General features: G+C 39.2%; 1 protein-coding gene across 6 annotated transcripts in view; it reads right to left on the bottom strand.

The window, feature by feature from the left end:
• The window catches only part of Tnrc6a (trinucleotide repeat containing adaptor 6A), a 129,563-nt gene that overhangs the window by 40,434 nt on the left and 69,963 nt on the right, over positions 1–19,166 (bottom strand). For all 6 annotated transcript variants that reach the window (XM_076942226.1, XM_076942208.1, XM_076942215.1 and 3 more), the window contains 2 exons: positions 8,544–8,631; positions 1,565–1,586 (listed from right to left, as the gene is read on the bottom strand). In XM_076942226.1, coding sequence (XP_076798341.1) covers positions 1,565–1,586; positions 8,544–8,631 — 110 coding nt within the window. The remainder of the gene's footprint in view (positions 1–1,564; positions 1,587–8,543; positions 8,632–19,166) is intronic.

Raw genomic sequence — 19,166 nt, 5'->3', positions numbered from 1 at the left:
CTGAACCCCACCTGATTCTTCAGCCTCAACTCTCTCTATTGGACTCTGTTTAAGGCTTCATTGCTGTCAGGTGAAATAGCACTCCTCTGTGCTTAAGGACAACTTACTCAGTTGAACTACATTGTATTGTATTCTGTTTAAGTGCGCCTCCAGTTTCCACTATATAATAGGAGTCTTATGAATTATAGTTTCTTTTTTTATGCATGCAGCCAGTGAGCCCATCTGACGATGTGTGTGTGTGTGTGTGTGTGTGTGTGTGTGTGTGTGTGTGTGTATGTGTGTGTGTGTGTGTAAAACCCAGAAAAAAACCACTTTGTCATGCTCAGGAATGCCCTCCATCACCTTCAAGAGATAGTCTCACAGTGGCCTGAAGCTCACAAATCTGGTGTGACTGGCTGTCTATCAAGCTCCAGGAATCCTTCTGTGTCCATCCATCTCCCCAGTGCTGGGATTATAATAGCATGCTGCCATGCTCAATACTTTTCCATGGGTTCTCGTGGTTCAAATCAGATTTGACTTACCTCCCCAAACAAGGGATTATAATTTCTCCAGAAAATATCAGGTTGAGTAAAGACAGGCCATTCATGGGATTCCTGAAGCTGAGCAAATGATTTTCTTTCCCAGGTGGTTTGTAACCTGTACTCATAGCTAAATCTATATGTGCATAGTTCTTTCTGTCTGCTGAATCTTTCCAATAAATTATAACACTGGTATGGGTAAAGTAGAGAGAGACGGAGAATTTCTCTCCAGCTCTGGCTAAGCTGTAAATAAATCGATTTACACCCTCAAATTCCTAGCTCTCAATTTTTCCTTAGATTCATGCAAAACCTTTCTTCAGTGAAATATAGGTTAACTATTCTTATATACTCTTACAAGAGAATATAATAGATGTTGCCTTAACTAGTATGAATCTCATAACCATAGGTTGTACTGTGAATACACATACTAATGAGACACTGAGCGAATAGTTCTGATACAGCTAAAACCCCAACTTGGTATGCTGAAGATGAGTAAGCTCAGTCTCTGAGCTGTACAACTTTGACTACTAAGTAGTCAGGTGGAAGCTGAAGGACTCTTGACTCAGGATTTGCAAGAGGTTAAGCTCTAAATCTTCAGTCCAGGGTGCTTAGGTAATCTGGCTCAATGACCCCAGAGTTAGCAATGTATTATTTAAGTGATAATACAGAAATAGGAGTCACTACAATTCCTTTATAAAGGACAAAGAACAAGGAGTGAAGCAGGCAGAAACTAACTGACACCACCCCTGAGTAAGAGTTTAGAATGGAAGACTGAAGTAAAGGCATTTGCCTAAGACTCACATTGGACAGCATTAGAAAGTGGGATCTACTCAAAAGACAGCCTTAGGACAGTATCTTCTCCATGTGGTGATATACACCATAAAAAAGCTCAAAGGAAGACATCAGTGTGACTTCACTGAAACAGCCTGTTCCCATCCCAGTTTCCTTCACACATTTTTCTCCCATCCTGAAGGTGAATAAAAATGTACATAAACAACTTGATTTTAAAGAAAAAAGAAAAGAAGAAATAGCTTTAAACAACGTACCTTTGATTTTTTGTTCAGTGGCCTAAAATGAAAACAAACAAACAAAAAACAATGTAAATATGAAACTGAAAGAAATGAATTGTTATGATAAAATGTTCATATATCACTATTATATAAGATATACATTTTTATTAAAGAAATTATCATTTAGATGAACTATACAGGAAAAGATATGCATGCAAGCATTCTTTTCCCACAGATGTGCTCCATTGTTCTTGATAATATGTTTACTAATAAAAATTTCTGTACAAATTCTTTAGATATAAAGCACAGAAAACATTTTATGGTGGCTTATAATTTTCTAAATGGGAAGGAATATAACATGTTTCTCATGTTACATTTTAAATGATTTTATAATTATCACCTTTGCATAAATAGTTTTGGAATAAATTTTGCATGCTTGAATGGCTTCAAATGATCAAAGAGTTACACTTTCTATAAGAAAAGTTATACATAATCACTCTGGCCAAATTTGTAATAAATTTAATTTCTGGAGATCAAGTTGATGTTTTAGTTAATATAGTCAACTTTTCAGTATCTGCTATGTGGAAAAACTTCAAACTGACTTGTTTTTGACACATGTAACAAAAATGAATAACAGGCAGCAAGGTGAGCTGATAAACCTGCTTTCCCAGGCCTGTGCCTAGGTTCACCAGTTCTCTGACACCAAACATGAGGAGACAGCTGGAGGACAGTGGGGCTGACTCAGGTGAGGCAAACTGCAAGGGCCTCCACAAGAACTATTTAAAAAAACAGCAAGAGAGGACCACAAGCAAATCACCTTCTCATCCAAATCATGGTATGGAGACCTGAATGTAAAATATTCAAGAACATTCAGGCTGACTGGAAAAGGTGAAGTAATAATAACTGAATAAGAATCATTTCTAAATTAAGACAAAGCTTTTTTCAGGGCATGGTAATTCATTTTGCTTAGTCAAATAAAATTATTAAGGTATCAAACATTCCATATTGTTACGTCATTATAAATATATAATAAAAACTACAGTTATTCTACTTTTGAAGCCACACCAAATGTTCAGCTTTCACTATGATGCTTTGTCCAGTTTTAGAACATTAGAGATACACAAAATAATGGAGGCCCATCTTGTATTTTATGATCAAAATTAAAAGAGAAACAGTGATGGAAAGGTAATGCTAAAAGACCTGTCAACTAGGTAGACAATAGTTATTTATTTTAGGGAAAAGTAATTTTGTTTTATTTTGTTTTTTCAAGACAAGGTTTCTGTGTGCAGCCCTGGCTGTCCTGGAACTAGCTCTGTAGGATGGCCTTGAACTCAAGAGATTCACGTGCCTCTGCCTTCCCAAGTGCTGGTATTTTAAAGGTGTTTGATAACACCACCTGGCTATAATTTTGAAAATCTTAGAACTTAGAACTCTGTGAAGTATTAGAAGTACCTTGTTATGCATGTTAAGATATCTCACAAAGCCAAAGACTCAGCATAAGAATTACTTTGTAAGCCCCCCCCCCCAAACTCTACAGATCTCTTTCAAAGAAAGAGAAACTGCAAGACATAGAAATTATGACATTATTAAAACCAAAAGCATATAGTGATACTTTTATAGACTTTAGAAGATAGTGTTGGGTGTGAGAAAGCAGTTTTATGATGTTCTAGAACAGTGGTTTTCAACCTCCCTAATCACCCTTATGTTGTGGTAATCCCCAATTATAAAATTATTTTCATTGCTATTTCATAACTCTAATTTAGTAGTTACAAATCACTGTATAAGTCAATGTTTTCCGATGGCCACAGACGACCCCATTGAAAGGGCCATTTGATCCCTAAAGGTGTTTGAGACCAACTGCTCTAGAACAATGACCAGCCTCATCCACTATTATATCTCCAACAGAGAATGGCCCCAGGAGGTAATACATGGTATTACTTAACCCTGAGAACACTGACCTAACATGGTGAAGGAATGAATCTGATAGAAATCCAGCACTCATTACAACTGGTGAGGAGGAAATGGAAGTAATAGAATTTTGCTTCTTAAAGTAAGTTTCTGTAGGCTGGTCTAAGAACGCAGTATAATTAAATTGCTCTTGGCTCTAACTCTCACATGTGGAAATGAGTTGATACTCATTCTCAGTTCTGTCTTTCTCCTTTCTGATCCTTGACAACACTGTCCAGATATTATAAACTATGGTGGTGTGAATGACTCCTACAGGCTCTAATATTCAAATACTTGGTCTCCAGTTTGTTGACTGCGAAGAATTAAGAGGTATGACATTAGAGGAAGTATATCATTGGGAATGAGCTTTAAGGTTTCAAAAGCCCACCATGCCCAGTTAGCTCTCTGTGCCTCTTGCTTGATCAAAATGTAAGCTCTCAGCTATTGCCCCAATGCCATGCTGACTCTATGCTACAATGCTTCCCACCATGGTGGTCATCTGGAACTGTGAGCTCCAATAAACCCTTCTATAAGTTGCCTTTGTCAGTGTCTCTTCACATAGAAAAGTAACTAAGACACAAGGAATAAAGAATTAATTTAGTTCAACTCACTTTTTAAAACTGAGATAACAACTACTCAAAAGTCTTTTCTATGAGTTAGCAAATGACACCTAGTCTAGAACCCTGGTCTGGTGAATACTAAGGGAAGAGTAAGGTGTATGGGAACAGAGAGCTGTAGGAAGAGCATCTCACTGCCCTCGACAAGCACTTCCTCAGTCTGATCATGTTAGCACCAATGCCTCAGAGAAATGCTCTGATGAGACTCAGATCTAAGGGAGGGAAGAAGTCAGACATTTCTACAGTCCAAGTCTCTCTTAGGCTTTAGTAATTTACATTCATAAAACCCCTTCAAAAAGTAACAGCAACATAAATAGCAAAACTGTTGAAATCTATCTTATCAGAAAATTCCAGCTTGTGTCATTGCTGTACCAACACTTCACCACCACAGACTTTCTAGGTACTAAGTTACATGGTTATGTGAAGGATGGTCTAAGTTATCCCTCATAATTAACCCATTTCTCAATCTCCCTGGTCTTTACTACACCTCCCTTAAGATCCCTTTTAAAAGTTTTCCTATAGAACTGGAACCTGGGGGTCCTGCTAATCTCCCCTTTAAGTTTGAAGCTATATATCTGTGCTCTATCAAATTATTTTTTAGGTCTAAGAACCAGGAGATTCTTCATCATATAAAAAGTATTGCACATACATTGCCAGCTTATTAGGATAAGGCTTTTAGAACAGAAAAATGTTTAAAATGAAGTTATTAACTCATTATCATGATCATTTACTAGAATGGAAAATACTATTTTTTTAAAGTACCTAATTTTTAAATAGACTTTCTTGGAGAAACACTAAATATTTGAATATATGCTTAAATAGCAAAATAAAAGACCCGTTGATGTTAAAATACTGCAGTGAGTTTTGATGATGCAGTGAGTTTTGATGATGCAGTGAGTTTTGATGATGCCTAAATAAGCTATCAAGAGGGAGAGGCACAGGAATTTGGTTCAGTGGAGAGCTAGCTTATTAGCATGCTCAACACTCTGTGTTTAATATCTAGCACTTAAACAAAAAAATTGTGTTATTTGGTTTTTTATTTGAAGCAGAAAATAGCTCTTGGCATAAAGTTAGATTTCAAAAGTACACGTGCTGTTAGGGAGTTAAGTCTACGTGTTTTCTGTATTTGTAGCATGAGAACCTACACTTTCTATCACATTATAAAATGTTCCTTATATATAATTTCCCAATTTAAAAGTTTTCCTGTATATGGTAAAAAATAAAAAAGTATGAGTAACACTGCATGGAAAACAGAGTGCTGAGGTAGAGCTGTAAATAGATACCCAATGAGAGAACGAGGTTTCAACTTGAATTCTGCATCTGTTGCCATGATGAAACCAACATTAGCCACTGAAGTCATTTTATACTGAACACAAACAGATTAGAACAGATAGCTGCTAACATCGTCTTCTTCAGAAGGGAAAGTGCAAGGTTCATACATAGAGCAGGTGAGTTATGATGAACTTATGTTCAAACATGCATGTAAATGATTCTGCCCACCTGACTCATGTTTGTCTCCTATACTGGAATATACTTGCTAGCTCCTACAGAAAACAAAAGAAAGCTCCACAAACCTTGTCTTAACAGTTTGTGATTCATGGTCTTTCATATGGGCCAATCTGGAAGTTTTCTTTTTTTAAGGAGCTATTTGGTAGCAGTGTATGGAAATACCAGCTGTCCTTATTTTGCCAACAGGTTGCATTCAAATTCAGTTATAAGCTGGTTTTTTGCAATTTGGAGAAGCTGTATTTACATTGGCAGTCTGGACAATGAAATTTAACAATTATTAGGGGTTTTTAACTTCTGTTAGACTGTTCAGTGAATTGAAAGGATACATAGCAATACTGTAGGCATGTGGAAGATCTGGTAAAAGCAAGCCATTTTTCTTTCAGCATCTGGTGGGTGGTTCTTGTGGAATGAGAGTGAGACTGGAGCCACTGAGGCAGGGAAGTGGGAAAAAATGAAGAGCTGTCCCTGCAGATCTGACACATGACAAGCAAACACCATTCATGAACTCCATGTAAATGTGTGCATACACAAGGAGGCACCTTTAGTGACTTGGTGATAAGTTGACTGTGAGGGAAGGCAAAGATGAACTTTCACAGCTGAGCCATTACTTCTATATGATGACTAAAACTATTCGACTAAGCATCATCTTTTTGCAGAATCTCCTCAAATTCCAAACACATATTCTTAATTATTACCTTAGGCTCTTTCCCAGATCTGCTGTATTGTAACTTACCAGCTATATCTTGAACTCCTTAGGACCAACAAGGCCTAAGGCAATGTACTGGCTGGTTTTGTGTGTCAACTTGACACAAGCTGGAGTTATCACAGAGAAAGGAGCCTCCCTTGAGATGTCTCCATGAAAACCAGCTATAAGGCAGTTTCTCAATTAGTGATCAAGGGTGGGAGGGCCCACTGTGGGTGGTGTCATCCCTGGGCTGGTAGTCCTGGGTTCTATAAGAAAGCAAGCTGAGCAAGCCAGGGGAAGCAAGACAGTAAGTAATATCCCTCCATAGCCTCTGCATCAGCTCCTGCTTCCTGACCTGCTTGAGTTCCAGTCCTGACTTCCTTTGGAATGTGGAAATGTAAGCTGAATAAACCCTTTCCTCCTCAACTTGCTTCTTGGTCATGATGTTTGTACAGGAACAGAAACTCTGACTAAGACAGGCAACAACACTCAGATGCTGGCCAAACCAGTTTCTACATTAAGCACACCAACTAGCCTCATCACGAGTCTCTAGTTTAACTCAAGAGTTCTTTTACGGGCAAATGGCACCATGGCCCTCTGTACAGTAAGTTTTTCCCAACCTTAACTTGAGGACACAACTTTTTCATTAATACCAAATACAGACGGACCAAATTGCAAAGACCATCCAACATCAAAAAGCCTCTGGTGGGGCCTCAAGGCACCGGCCAACACAAGCCTCTGTACTAGAGCCCTATCCAAACACCTGTGATGCATCTGTATATTTCTTCAGCTTCCCCTGAGGGTGGCCAGATTGGACTGACAGATGACTAGTGTCGTCACCTACTATCTCTCCTCACACTCAGTTCTCCAAATGGTTCTGTACTCTATTACTTCTACCAATGGTGCACAAAGATTAGCACACCTGGAACTAATTAACTTACCACTTCTTTTTTTGTACTCACTAAGCAGAGTAACGGATCCCAAATATATTTAATCACTCAATGGAATCTAAAAGCAAAGCTAGGATGTTCTATCTTCATAGCTACTAAGCAAATTCTATGGTTTATTTCAACAGTTCCTTAAATCAGTACTCCAATTTCTTCCCATCTAATTCAACATTTTCCTGAGGAAAAATACAAACACTCAAAGTCTCAAGAAGAGACTTTACCCATCACTCACTGCTTCAGAACTATCTTCTGATACTCCTTCCCTACAACCACCTCCCTCAAAGCCTCCATATTTTAATACATACAGGCTACAAAGCCTTAGTTCTGAGTGCCTGGGGTACTTTTCTGCTCCTTAATCACCTGACTTATTTCTATTCTGAGAAAATATCCTATCCCTTTGCTCCATCTCAGGCTAAGTTATCTTCTTCCTTTGTGTTTCAACAGCTTCCCATAAAGACATGCTTCATGCATCATGCCTTTTGTGTCTGTGCTGAATGATAAGGTCCTAGACAATACCTTCCCTAAGTACATATTTAAAGAGCACAGCAGTACTTTTTCACTAAAATAAATACATAGTGGTTTATTGGGTCTTTTGGAACATTTTAAGGTCCTTCATAATTTGACAGAGAAGACTGAGTGGCAGATATGTGGTCAGTGGCCTTTGCATACTTGCTTTGGCTCCAGCTTCTTAACCTGTATTGAACACAGAGTTCTTTTCCAATAAACAAACACCTTAGGGCTTGCTTAAAAGTGAAAATTTAGAAACTCAGCACAGGCATTAAATTAAAGGGGACTTTTACTCTTTATCATGTCAAAACTTATTTAAATATGATTTGCTTAAATACAGTTTACTTTATTTCCTACTTTGCTCATGTATTTTATTACCTCATTTAAATCAACACTTGTTTTACAAAACATAAAGAAACTGATGCGCAAGAAGGCTAAATAAAATTGATGGTCATGTCACTCTAAGGTTGTATGAACAAGTAAAGCATCAAAACCCTCTGTATCTTCACAGCCATTAAGTTTCTGTGTTCTCCCCACTTATAAAATTATAATGAAATACATAGGAATCACTAACTGAAAGATAAACCCCATGAGATGTACTTACCTTTGAAAAACTCAGTATGGGCAAGATTATGCATTGAATTACATATCTGGCAAACATATATGCACATTCAAAGACATTAAATATTAAAATGAATCTTCAATGAAGTTAACAAACTTAAAATCAGATGCTTTAACAAAGTCATGAGTAATTTCCTTTTATTCTATGTTCAAACTGCTTAACAAAGTGTATCATATACTACCTTCTTTTGAGCAGCTTCCTTCTTTTTCTTGTCGTCTTTTTTCTTTTTCTTTTCTTCCATCAACTGTTCTTCTTCTTGCACTAAATCCCTGAACCACACAGTTGCAATTAACTTTCCCAAAATGGATTTAGAAATAAAAATAAAGTTGCATACAGATTCATTTTCACTTATAAGAAAGAGCAAATCTGTCTTTATTCAACACAACTTGCAACCTAGCATAGCTATCATGTAGTACAATGACTTTTAATTAACAGAGCTTCCCTTTGCTAGTACAAGAGCTTTCATCCCATGTCATATCACGTAAGGCAAATGAAAAACTGATAGTTTTACACTGAAAAGCTGCAGGTTCCTTCCAATTTTGGGTAAGTTGTAGTTACCTTGCTAAGGGTCCCAATTATCATACAGCACTACATGCTGATGGACTGCGATACTTCCTTCCCCCCCACCATATGTGCATGTGCACATAGTTTATGATGCTGGATCAAATCCAGAGCTCTGCACTTTAGACAAGAAATTTATCACTGAATTACATACCTAGCCATAGATATTTTTTAGAGTACAAATTACTCATAAATAGGTACTATGTATTTCAGAATTATAAAAATCTCAAACTATTCTTTCTTTGGGATACTATAAGCTATAATGTATGTTATTAGTTTATTTAAGTTTTTGGAATCTCAAAGTTGGCAACAGAAAGAACTTCTTGCCAGGCAGTGGTGGCGCATGCCTTTAATCCCAGCACTTGGGAGAGGCAGAGGCAGAGGCAGGTGGACTGAGTTCGAGGCCAGCCTGGTCTACAAAGTGAGTTCCAGGACAGCCAGGACTACACAGAGAAACCCTGTCTTGAAAAACGGAAAAAAAAAAAAAAAAAAAAAAAAAAAAAGAACTTCTTGTCAGGATTAGGTAAACTACTTCCTCTTTCTTTCTCCCTCCATCTCCTGAAATTCAGGGAGAAAGCAACAACTATTCAAAACTAATTAGTGAACTACAACAAAAGGAGTCATACCTGGTAATAAACACGCAAGTCTTAGTTAGATTTACCTGCCACTCCTCAAACAGAACAGAAAGAAATGGGGGGGGGGGGGGCGCGGGCATAAGGGATAAAAAAGTCAGATCCATTCTAATTCCTGAGCCTTTCCTGCCTAAATGGTTACAGAAAGCATTTACTCTAAAAACCAAATTAAAACCAAAACAATGCTCTCTAAGGAAACTAAAACTTCCAAAGGAGGCTTACAGGTCTCTTCCCTGAGTGCACAGCTCTTCTTATCAGAGGCTACTGGTTTTCCATCCATCACTCAAGTGAGGCCTATCCATTCCCATGATGCTCTGGATTAGTCCTGTCATTCAAGCAGTGTACTGAGAAAAGAACTCTACAAATATGTGGAGGAAACTCTGGGTACCCACATTAGTCAGCCTAGAGTCTAAGTTTCATGATACCACTGAGTAACTGTTCTACATATTGAAGAAAACCATCATACATAAAAATAATATGCAACTCTGCCCTGAATAAGCTTTCTGGAGGACATACTACAAACAACAGAGAGCCACAAAGGGAGGGTCAATGGGGAACATAACCACTTGTTAAGGCTGAATGGCAGTGAAGATGAAACAAGATAAAACCAGAAAGATAGGCAAGTATGTAGGAAACTAGAAGAGGCTATAATGTACTGCAGAGAGCCTAAACCTGACTCTTCTGATCAAAAAAATTGAGGGACATTAAGCAGACTAAGAAAATACAAGTAAGTGGCATTGTACACAATTGAAATAACAAATTCATGCCAAATGCATTATGATTGTACTCTCTTATATTCTGTGTAAGGACCATCCCATCAGTCCAAGGCCAAGATGACCACAGTGTACAAGAGTAGCAGAGTCGATGGTATGCACAAAGGCAATAAAGCCATGTTCTCCTCCTAAGACAGGGAAAATGCAACAGCTCTAATTCCTTGGCTTTTTTCAGCCTCCCTGTCACCATGCTAGAACTGAGATACAGCCAGGTGTGTGTGGCAAATACCAGCATGCACAAGTTTGATACCAGCCTATGCTATACAGTAAGCTCCTCTATCATGAGGAAGCAGGTTTACTTTACATTATTTCCCAAGGCTGAGATAAGGAGTGATGATTTAATACACTGGTCCTCAGTAGCACCCAAAAATACTGTCTACCTTACTTGTGTCAAGATATCAGTCTTATTAGCATTTGTTCTTCATGGTCAACTACAGGCTGGTTTTTCTGATTTTTCTCCATTCTCTAACGTTTCTCAAACTTTATTTTAGGATTAGTTTTGTAAAGTTAGCAAGCATCACTAATACTTAAGACACATGCTAGATATCTCAAAATGTAACAGGGGCTGACATCCAAAGGACAGGGAAGTTGTTCTTCAACACTGTCATTACCATCCACTACACGGTCACTCACTCACTCTCTTCATCTACTCATCCATCTTTTTTCTAGGTCCATCCATCCATTCATCCATCCATCCATCCATCTTTTTCTAGGTTTTTACATGTACCAAAATGTTAGCTATTGCTCCCTTCAAGGCCAGTGGCAAGATACTTCAAAGCTATAGTTCTATAAATCTAAAAGCCACTGGGCTCCCCCTCTGGGCTCTCCAATGAGAACTTAGTATTTTTACTTATAGCCTGTACTACTTAAAGCCTTTGAGTGCCCAGAGGGAATTTTGTAGGAGACAGAAATGCTCTGGAATTACATAGTTGTATACATGTTATATCTATTACCTATACTGAAAACGTAAATGTTGTTGTATATAAACTGGATTCTTCATATGATTTTTTTAATATTTATTTTATGTGTATGCTGCTAAGCAGCAATGAGGATCTTAAATAAACATTCAGGGGACAGCAATGTGAGTCAGTGAGTAAGTTGCCTACCACCAACCTTGACAACATGAATTCCATCCTCAGGACCCACACAGTGAAGGGAAAGAGCTGATTCCTGCAGGTGGTTCTCTGATCCTGGTGGAGTGAGACCCTTGTGCTATGGCACCTTTCTACTTACTCCACTCCCAGCAGACAATAAATAAATAAACAAATAAATAAATAAATAAATGTATGTTACTTTTTTTCTTTTTCTTTTCTTTTTTTTCTTTTGCCAAGTGGTAGTGGCACAAGCCCTTAATCCCAGTACTCAGGGGGAAGAAAAGCAGATGGATTTCTGTGAGTTTGAGGCCAGTCTGATTTACAGAGTGAGTTCCAAGACAGCCAGGGCTATATAGAGAAACTTTGTCAAGGAAGGAGGGAGGGAGGGAGGGAGAGAGGGAGGGAGGGAGGGAGGGAGGAAGGGAGGGAGGGAGGGAGGAAGGAAGGGAAGGAAGGAAGGGAGGGAGGAAGGAAGGGAGGAAGGAAGGGAAGGAAGGAAGGGAGGGAGGGAAGGAAGGAAGGGAGGGAGGGAAGGAGGGAAGGAGGGAGGGAAGGAGGGAGGGAGGGAGGAAGGGAGGGAAGGATGGAGGGAGGGAGAAGGAGAGGGAGAGAGAGGGAGAGGGAGAGAGAAAGAGAGAAAGAGAGAAAGAGAAAGAGGAGAAAAAAGAGAGAAAGGAAGGAGAGAGGGAAGGAAATAAATGAATTTATTTCATATTTTTTTCTTGTGAATGTTTATGGGATGATAAGGGGAAAACTAGACCTTAGCTAATAAATAGTTGTCTTAGTTAGGGTTTCCATTGCTGTAAAGATATATCATGACCAAGGCAACTCTTATAAAGGACAACACTTAATTGAGGCTTGCTTACTGGTTCTGAGGTTCAGTCCATTATCATTCTGGCAGAAAGCATGGCAGTGTCCAGGCAGGCATGGCGCTGAATACCTAAGAGTTCTGCATTTTGTTCCGAAGGCAAACAGAAGACTATGTCTCCCATGTGGCTAGGAGGAGGGTTTCAAAGCCCACCTCCACAGTAATACACTTCCTCCAACAAGGCCACACCTCCTAATAGTGCCACTCCCTGGGCCAAGCATATTCAAACCACCAAAATACTGTAAAGTGTAAACTTGAACAGTTGGGTAGTTTTTAAAAACTAAGAGACAAGCTAGTGAGATGGCTCCTCAGATAAAGGCGCCTACCACCAAACCTGACTGACAACTTGAGTTTGAGCCCCAGGATTCATGTGGTGAAAGGAAAGAAATGTGTACTGATTTGTGTGTATATTGTAACATACACATGCATACACAGTGAATAAACACAGTAACAAAAAAACCAAGAAAGCATAAAACCTTTTGGAAAGTATGACAACAATACAGCAAGTTATAATATAGATAAACAGAAGATGAATATTTATTCTAACCTGCCACACCATCCTTTTCTTTTTCTTTTTTTCTTTCTTTCTTTCTTTTTTTTTTTTGGTTTTTCGAGACAGGGTTTCTCTGTGTAGTCCTGGCTGTCCTGGAACTCACTCTGTAGACCAGGCTGGCCTCGAACTCAGAAATCCGCCTGCCTCTGCCTCCCAAGTGCTGGGATTAAAAGCATGCGACACCACTGCCCGGCTGCCACACCATTCTTGAAGATATGACTTACAACAGTAAAGCACTAGACCATAAGACATATGTATATGAAAATTCACTGCAAATCTCCCTCAAGGGAGCTGAATGCAAATACTGGAAGGCCCATCAATAAAGAATGACTGCTGCATACAAAGCATAATGAAAAGGAGCTGACCTGTTTACTCACTGGAAGGAATGTCCCTAACACAGTAAAGGAAAACACACTAGCTATACATTCACAAACAGTACTATTCCCAGCCTGTCCTGTAGACCAGACTGGCCTCAAACTCAGAGAACCACCTGCTTTTCTGCCTCCTAGTGCTGGGATTAAAGGCTTGTGGCAGTACAGCCTAACCCAAAAAACAAAAAACAAAACATTTATTTAAGCTGAGCGCCAGTGTTACATTTGTATTATTTTAAACATAGAGGAAGACACATGAAGATAACCTCCTGAACCTGAAATGGAAACATCAGTGGAAGCTATCATTATAGCTGGATAGGATTTAGAGAAACGGTTTAAGAAGTACATTAGACATGCCCCAGTATGGTGGCCAACACCTGTTGTCCTAGCACTCAGAAGGTGAGAGTAGGAGGATGAGGAGTGCAAAGCCATCCTCAGCTACACCAGCCTGAGGTTAGCCTGAGCTATATAGAAGACCCTATCTTTAAGAGAGAGAATATTAACAATATTTCTAATTTGAGGTGTTATGGAAAGCATACATTAATTTAGTACAAAAAAATTTCCAATACTAGATCTGATTTCACTTTTTCATACCTACAACAGCACTACACAGACAAAAGGAAAACTGACAGGAACAAAATTGACAAAATAGTGGCCAATTTTTGAAAATGGACAAGGGTAACTGCAGACTACTCACTGTGTTCTATTTTCATCTACTCTTCAACCTTTCCACAGTTAAAAACCTAAAAACTACAAGTCTCCGTACCACTGGCTAAAGGTAACAAGCTGGGCAGAAGATTAGAGTGATATGAATGGAACCAAGAGTGCTAGAGGCCCAGGGCTCCACCCCAACCAACAATGTACACCTCAGAACTGGAGGCACCTCCCACTCTTACACTTTCTAAGGTTGAGGGTCAGTTCTTCTAATATCTCTTTCCAAAGGAATTATTGTTCACTCCTATTAGGAATATGAACTAAGGATTAAGATCTGCAAGCATCTATTCATCATCAATGTGCAAATGGCACTCTCAGATGATCCATTAATTCCAAGCCTCTGGAAAGGGAATGATTCATAGGTACATACTTGAAAATAGTAGCAGCAGGACAATCTACATGAAAACATTAAACCATAGCCAAGGCATGTGGATGGGAGTAGGCTTGCATGGTGTACTGAAAGAGTTAACAAAATCAACACAGTAGGTGTCAATTACAGGATGATCCTTGGCCTGTGTCATTCCCTAACTGGTGATAACAGGTACCTAGCACCTCAACTGCACAAATACCACAATTCAACTTACTTAACACCTTCTGCCAAAGTATGATACAGGACCAGAATCCAACAGAAACCTTCGACAATAATTTTCTTTTTAAAAAATATTTATGCTTATATTTATTTTATGTGTATGATTGTTTTGCTTGCATGTCTTCACAACATGTGTGTGCCCAATGCCCAAGAAGTCAGAAGAGGGCTTCAGATCCTCTGGAACTTGAGTTATGTGTGATTGTGAGTCACTATATAGGTACCAAAAATCAAACTTAAGCCCTCCACAAGAGCAACAAGTGCTCTTAACTGCTGAGCCATCTCTCCAGTCCAAGGATAACAAATTTCTTACAAACCCTGCTTCTGGTAAATCTCTTAAGCACGTTTCCCTTTGATGCAGGGAAGATTCTGCATGTCTTCTGCAGCTGCATGGGGTGTGATTGTGGAAGCTGACAACTAGTTTCTTCCACTATTTACCCTATTCACCTCTTTCCTTTGTTGATTGTTCTTTCAATTTCCTTTCATTCAGAGGCACATAGAGTTAGACACACTCCCTGATATATGTAGAAGAACAGAGAGAGGGGCCATCCATGACTAGGTAATGAAGATGATGAACTTCCAAGATGGCTGGCTTCTTCCTTACCCTCCTGGCCTGAGACAAAAGCCTGGCAGTTTAAAAAAGGCCTTGTGGGCTTTTTCTCCCTCCACTAGTGTCTTCTGTTGATGGTCTGCCTCAACAAATTCAAGACCAATCAGGATGTTTACATCACAGCCGGGGAGGTGGGTGGTGGCAATCAGCCATTCTGTTCTTCAAACTGACCAACCCTAGAGGAAGAAGACCCTTCAAAACTTCTAAAAAATAAACCCCCATCCCTCAAAAAGAGGCTGGACTTCAGCTTCCAAAGTCCCCTTTGCTTTGTGGAGTCTTTTTTTTGTATTTGTGTGTGTTCGTGTGTGTTCTCTCTCTCTCTCTCTCTCTCTCTCTCTCTCTCTCTCTCTCTCTCTCTCTCTCTCTCTATTTTTCTCTCTCTCTTTCTCTCTCCCTCCCTCTCTCTCCTACCCTCCCCCACCCACCTCCCATCTCTTTCTCTGTGTGTATGTGTGGGTGTTTCCTTGCCCCTAATAAAAGCCATTATCAGCTTATATCAGCTTAGTCTGTCCACTATGTTTGAGAATTTCCCCACTTTTACTTGTCATGCTCTAGAAGTTTTTCCTCCCTTTTAATTACTGAACTCTACCTACTAAGACCCCTGTACAGAAACCACTGCACAAAATTACAAACATTCCACACAGCTACATGTTGAGTTCTGTAGGTCCTCCTAGTGAACTATGAAACCTGAAGAGGCAGGATTTCTACGGACACAAAAAAAAAAAAAAAAAAAAAAAAAAAAAAAAAAAAAAAAAAAATGGAGCTTTTCCTGTCAAGAGAGTCCAGAATGACATGGACCCCAGGGAGCATAGAGACTGGTTAACCTGACAGATTAACAGGAGGGATACAGAATGGAAGTGTACAAGAGTGTTGGTAAACATAGGAAGCACATCGCTTGTATGGTAAGAAGGAAGTAATCCCAGTGAATGTGTAATGTCCAAACCACAATTCGAAGGGAAAACAAAGAGAAAATGCAAGACAGCCAACACAGTGGGACAGCTGACAGCATGAAGATACAGACACTAACTAGCCTCTAAAGTCCAAGCTTTAAATACAGATGGTTCTAGTTGCTTTAGGAAAGGAAAGGAAACAGGAGGCAACTTTTCTGATGGCCCAAGTAGCCTATTGGTGGCAGGTCACCCTCACACTCAATCAACTGCATGTTCAAGCTGGTTATAAAATCCACATCATATCTGTTAGAAGATCATCTGTCCTCCTTCTTCATATATCCCACCCATTGCACTTCCTATTGGCTTTACTGTTTTCCTCAGTCTTGATTTCTGTGTTCATCAATAAGCTAGTCAGTACTACATTGTAAGTCACTGATAACCTAACTAGTACCAGCAGACAGCAGGACAGAAATCCAATTACAGCAAAAATTGGTAAGGGAATGAGTCGGTTGGGGTCAGTTTTTCCAATAACTCCTGCAGTAAAGTGAACAGAACAGAATGAAATTTGTAACAAAGAAAACTAATATGGAAAAAAGGTATCAGTGAAAATAATTATGAACAAGGGAGTGTAACAGAGGCTATTTTCAATCACAACACATTCAATAGAACAGAGGACTTTAATGTAAAATGATACAAAAGGAGAATGGACTACATTGAAGCTGAAAGGGGACCAGCAAGAAAGAAAAGCAGAGTTGAGAAAACAATGAGGGAGAAGGGTGAAGATCACTTGGTTAACATCGTGACAATGAGACAAAGTAACTTCATACACTTCACCACAAAAAACAAAAACAAAACAAAACAAAAAACAACAACAACAAAAAAACCCCACCTCAGTCCTAGGCTGCTCCTGCCCCAAACACAGCTCCAGAGAGGCAACCTACAAAACAGCCTTCACTCTTTACACACCAGAAAACTGAAATACAAAGACTGCCAACCAGTTCCAGAGTACAGGAAGCTAAACCAAATACAACCTGTGACCTTGCAATGACTTCGACCAGAAAAACAAAACAAAACAAACCCAAAAAACTATTCTTTTTGCCTTGCTGTAACAAACAGAGCTGAGACAACACAGAAAATGTTAGTAAAATCTTTGCATTAGCAATCATGAATGTCAGTGTTGTCTCCCCAATGATGAGAATGGCACTGTAATTACTAAGAAAATGCCTTTGAATGTGGAATATAGACATACAAGTTTTTAGGGGTAGAAGGGCATCTTGTTTGCAAGTTGCAACAATATTATGCATATAAAAGGGGGAAATAATGAAAGTTCAGGCTTTGGAAGTTAGTCAAAACAGATATCCCACCATCAGGAAAGCAGCACTCTACAGAATACAGTGTTGGAAATATTTATTTTGGACCTACAAGCCTGAAATAGAGCAGTAATATCATTCCCCATCACTGTGAAAAGACACTCTTCCACGGCTTACCAGGTACAAGGCTGTCTATCCTAACGCTCACTCAGACTGCGAGCTGCCTACCTAAATCTCTAAGCCCATCCCCTTCTGAAGCTTAGCTCAATTACTACTTCCTTCACATTTCTTTCCAACCAATACAGACCTCACCCTTGACCTCCAATTAAACAATATACATGGTCTAATTATTTTAGATGTTAATCTCGATGTTCCAGAAAGAACTAATTACTAGTGCAGGGAAAAAAACCGGTTCTCCTTGAACTGTACTCCCTGGCACAGAGGGTCTTAATTAGACAGCAATGCCTGCTTCCTTCCCTTACTAAGATGCTGTAACTGTACTCCTTTCACTTTTCCCACCCACACACAATTTCTTCAAAGACCAGATCAAAGGAGCCCTTCCTAAGTACTACTCGCTTGTAGTGCAGAGTTTGGGGGCCCATGTCGAGAAAAGGAAAACTTAAAATTCAGATCCAGCAGCAGCTTGTGTGGCCTTATAAACTAACATCTCATAAGCCTCTATGCTATAACTAATAAAGTCCAACTGTACATCCCTGAAAAAGTTGTTGTGAAGATTAGATCAGGTAAAACAGATAAAGTGCTAACTGAAGGCACTGAGCAAGTGTACACTAATCACGGAGACATGGCTCAGTGGTTAAGAGCACTGACTGCTCTGCTAGAGGTCCTGAGTTCAATTCCCAACAACCACATGGTGGCTCATAACCATCTGTAATGGGATCTGATGCCCTCTTCTAGTGTGTGTCTGAAGACAGCTTCAGTGTACTCACTCATATAAATAAAAAAATAAATAAATCTTTAGAACTGTTTACATGCTGAACCTTTCTTCCAAACAAGTTTTAGCTACATGGACCTCACTGCAAGACACTGAGTGACAGGTAGGATAGAAAAAAAGGCTGAGCGGGAATATAGAGAAAATGTTACTGGATACAAAAAAACAACTCTTAAAGCACAATACAGCATCTGATACACCCCAAAGCAAACGCTAACACCCCCAGATTCCAACCATACATGGTATACCAAAACCATATAACACTATTACAGGAAGAATATAGATTTATATTCATTAGAAGAAATACAAACACATTGGATGTGGTGGCACACACACCTCTACTCTCCAACACTCTGGTCTCTTGGAAGCCAGCCTGGTCTGCAGAGCAAGTTCCAGGACAGCCAGGACTACACAGAGAAACCCTGTCTTAGAAAAAGAAAAAAAGAAAGAAAGAAAAGACAGACAGAAAAAGTTCAACATATCAAAGGATTCATTTCAAGAATGAAAGGTTGGTTTAACATACAAAGGTCAGTGTACTACAATGTTAAAAGAATGAAGACAGTTATTGATGGCATCAGTATATAAGAGCAGCAGTCACAAAAATTCAAAAGACTATCATCATGAAAAGCAATCAGGGCTGAAGAGAAGGCTCAGTGGTTACGAGCACTGACTGCTCTTCCAGAGGACCTGAGTTCAGCAACCATATGGGTGGCTCACGACTGTCTGTAATGAGATCTGACGCCTTCTGGTGTGTCTGAAGATAGCTGCAGTGTACTCATATACATTAAATAAATATTTTTTAAAAAGAAAAAGAAAGAAAGAAAGAAAAGCAATCAAACTGGATGTAGAAGAAAACTTCATTAAACCAGACTAGGGTAGTTACAGAAAAGCCC

Source organism: Arvicanthis niloticus, chromosome 1 (assembly GCF_011762505.2).
Source record: "Arvicanthis niloticus isolate mArvNil1 chromosome 1, mArvNil1.pat.X, whole genome shotgun sequence".
Classification (NCBI taxonomy): Eukaryota; Metazoa; Chordata; class Mammalia; order Rodentia; family Muridae; genus Arvicanthis; species Arvicanthis niloticus.
Note: the sequence above shows the minus strand (reverse complement) of the source record. Positions and strands in the feature narration are given on the sequence as shown.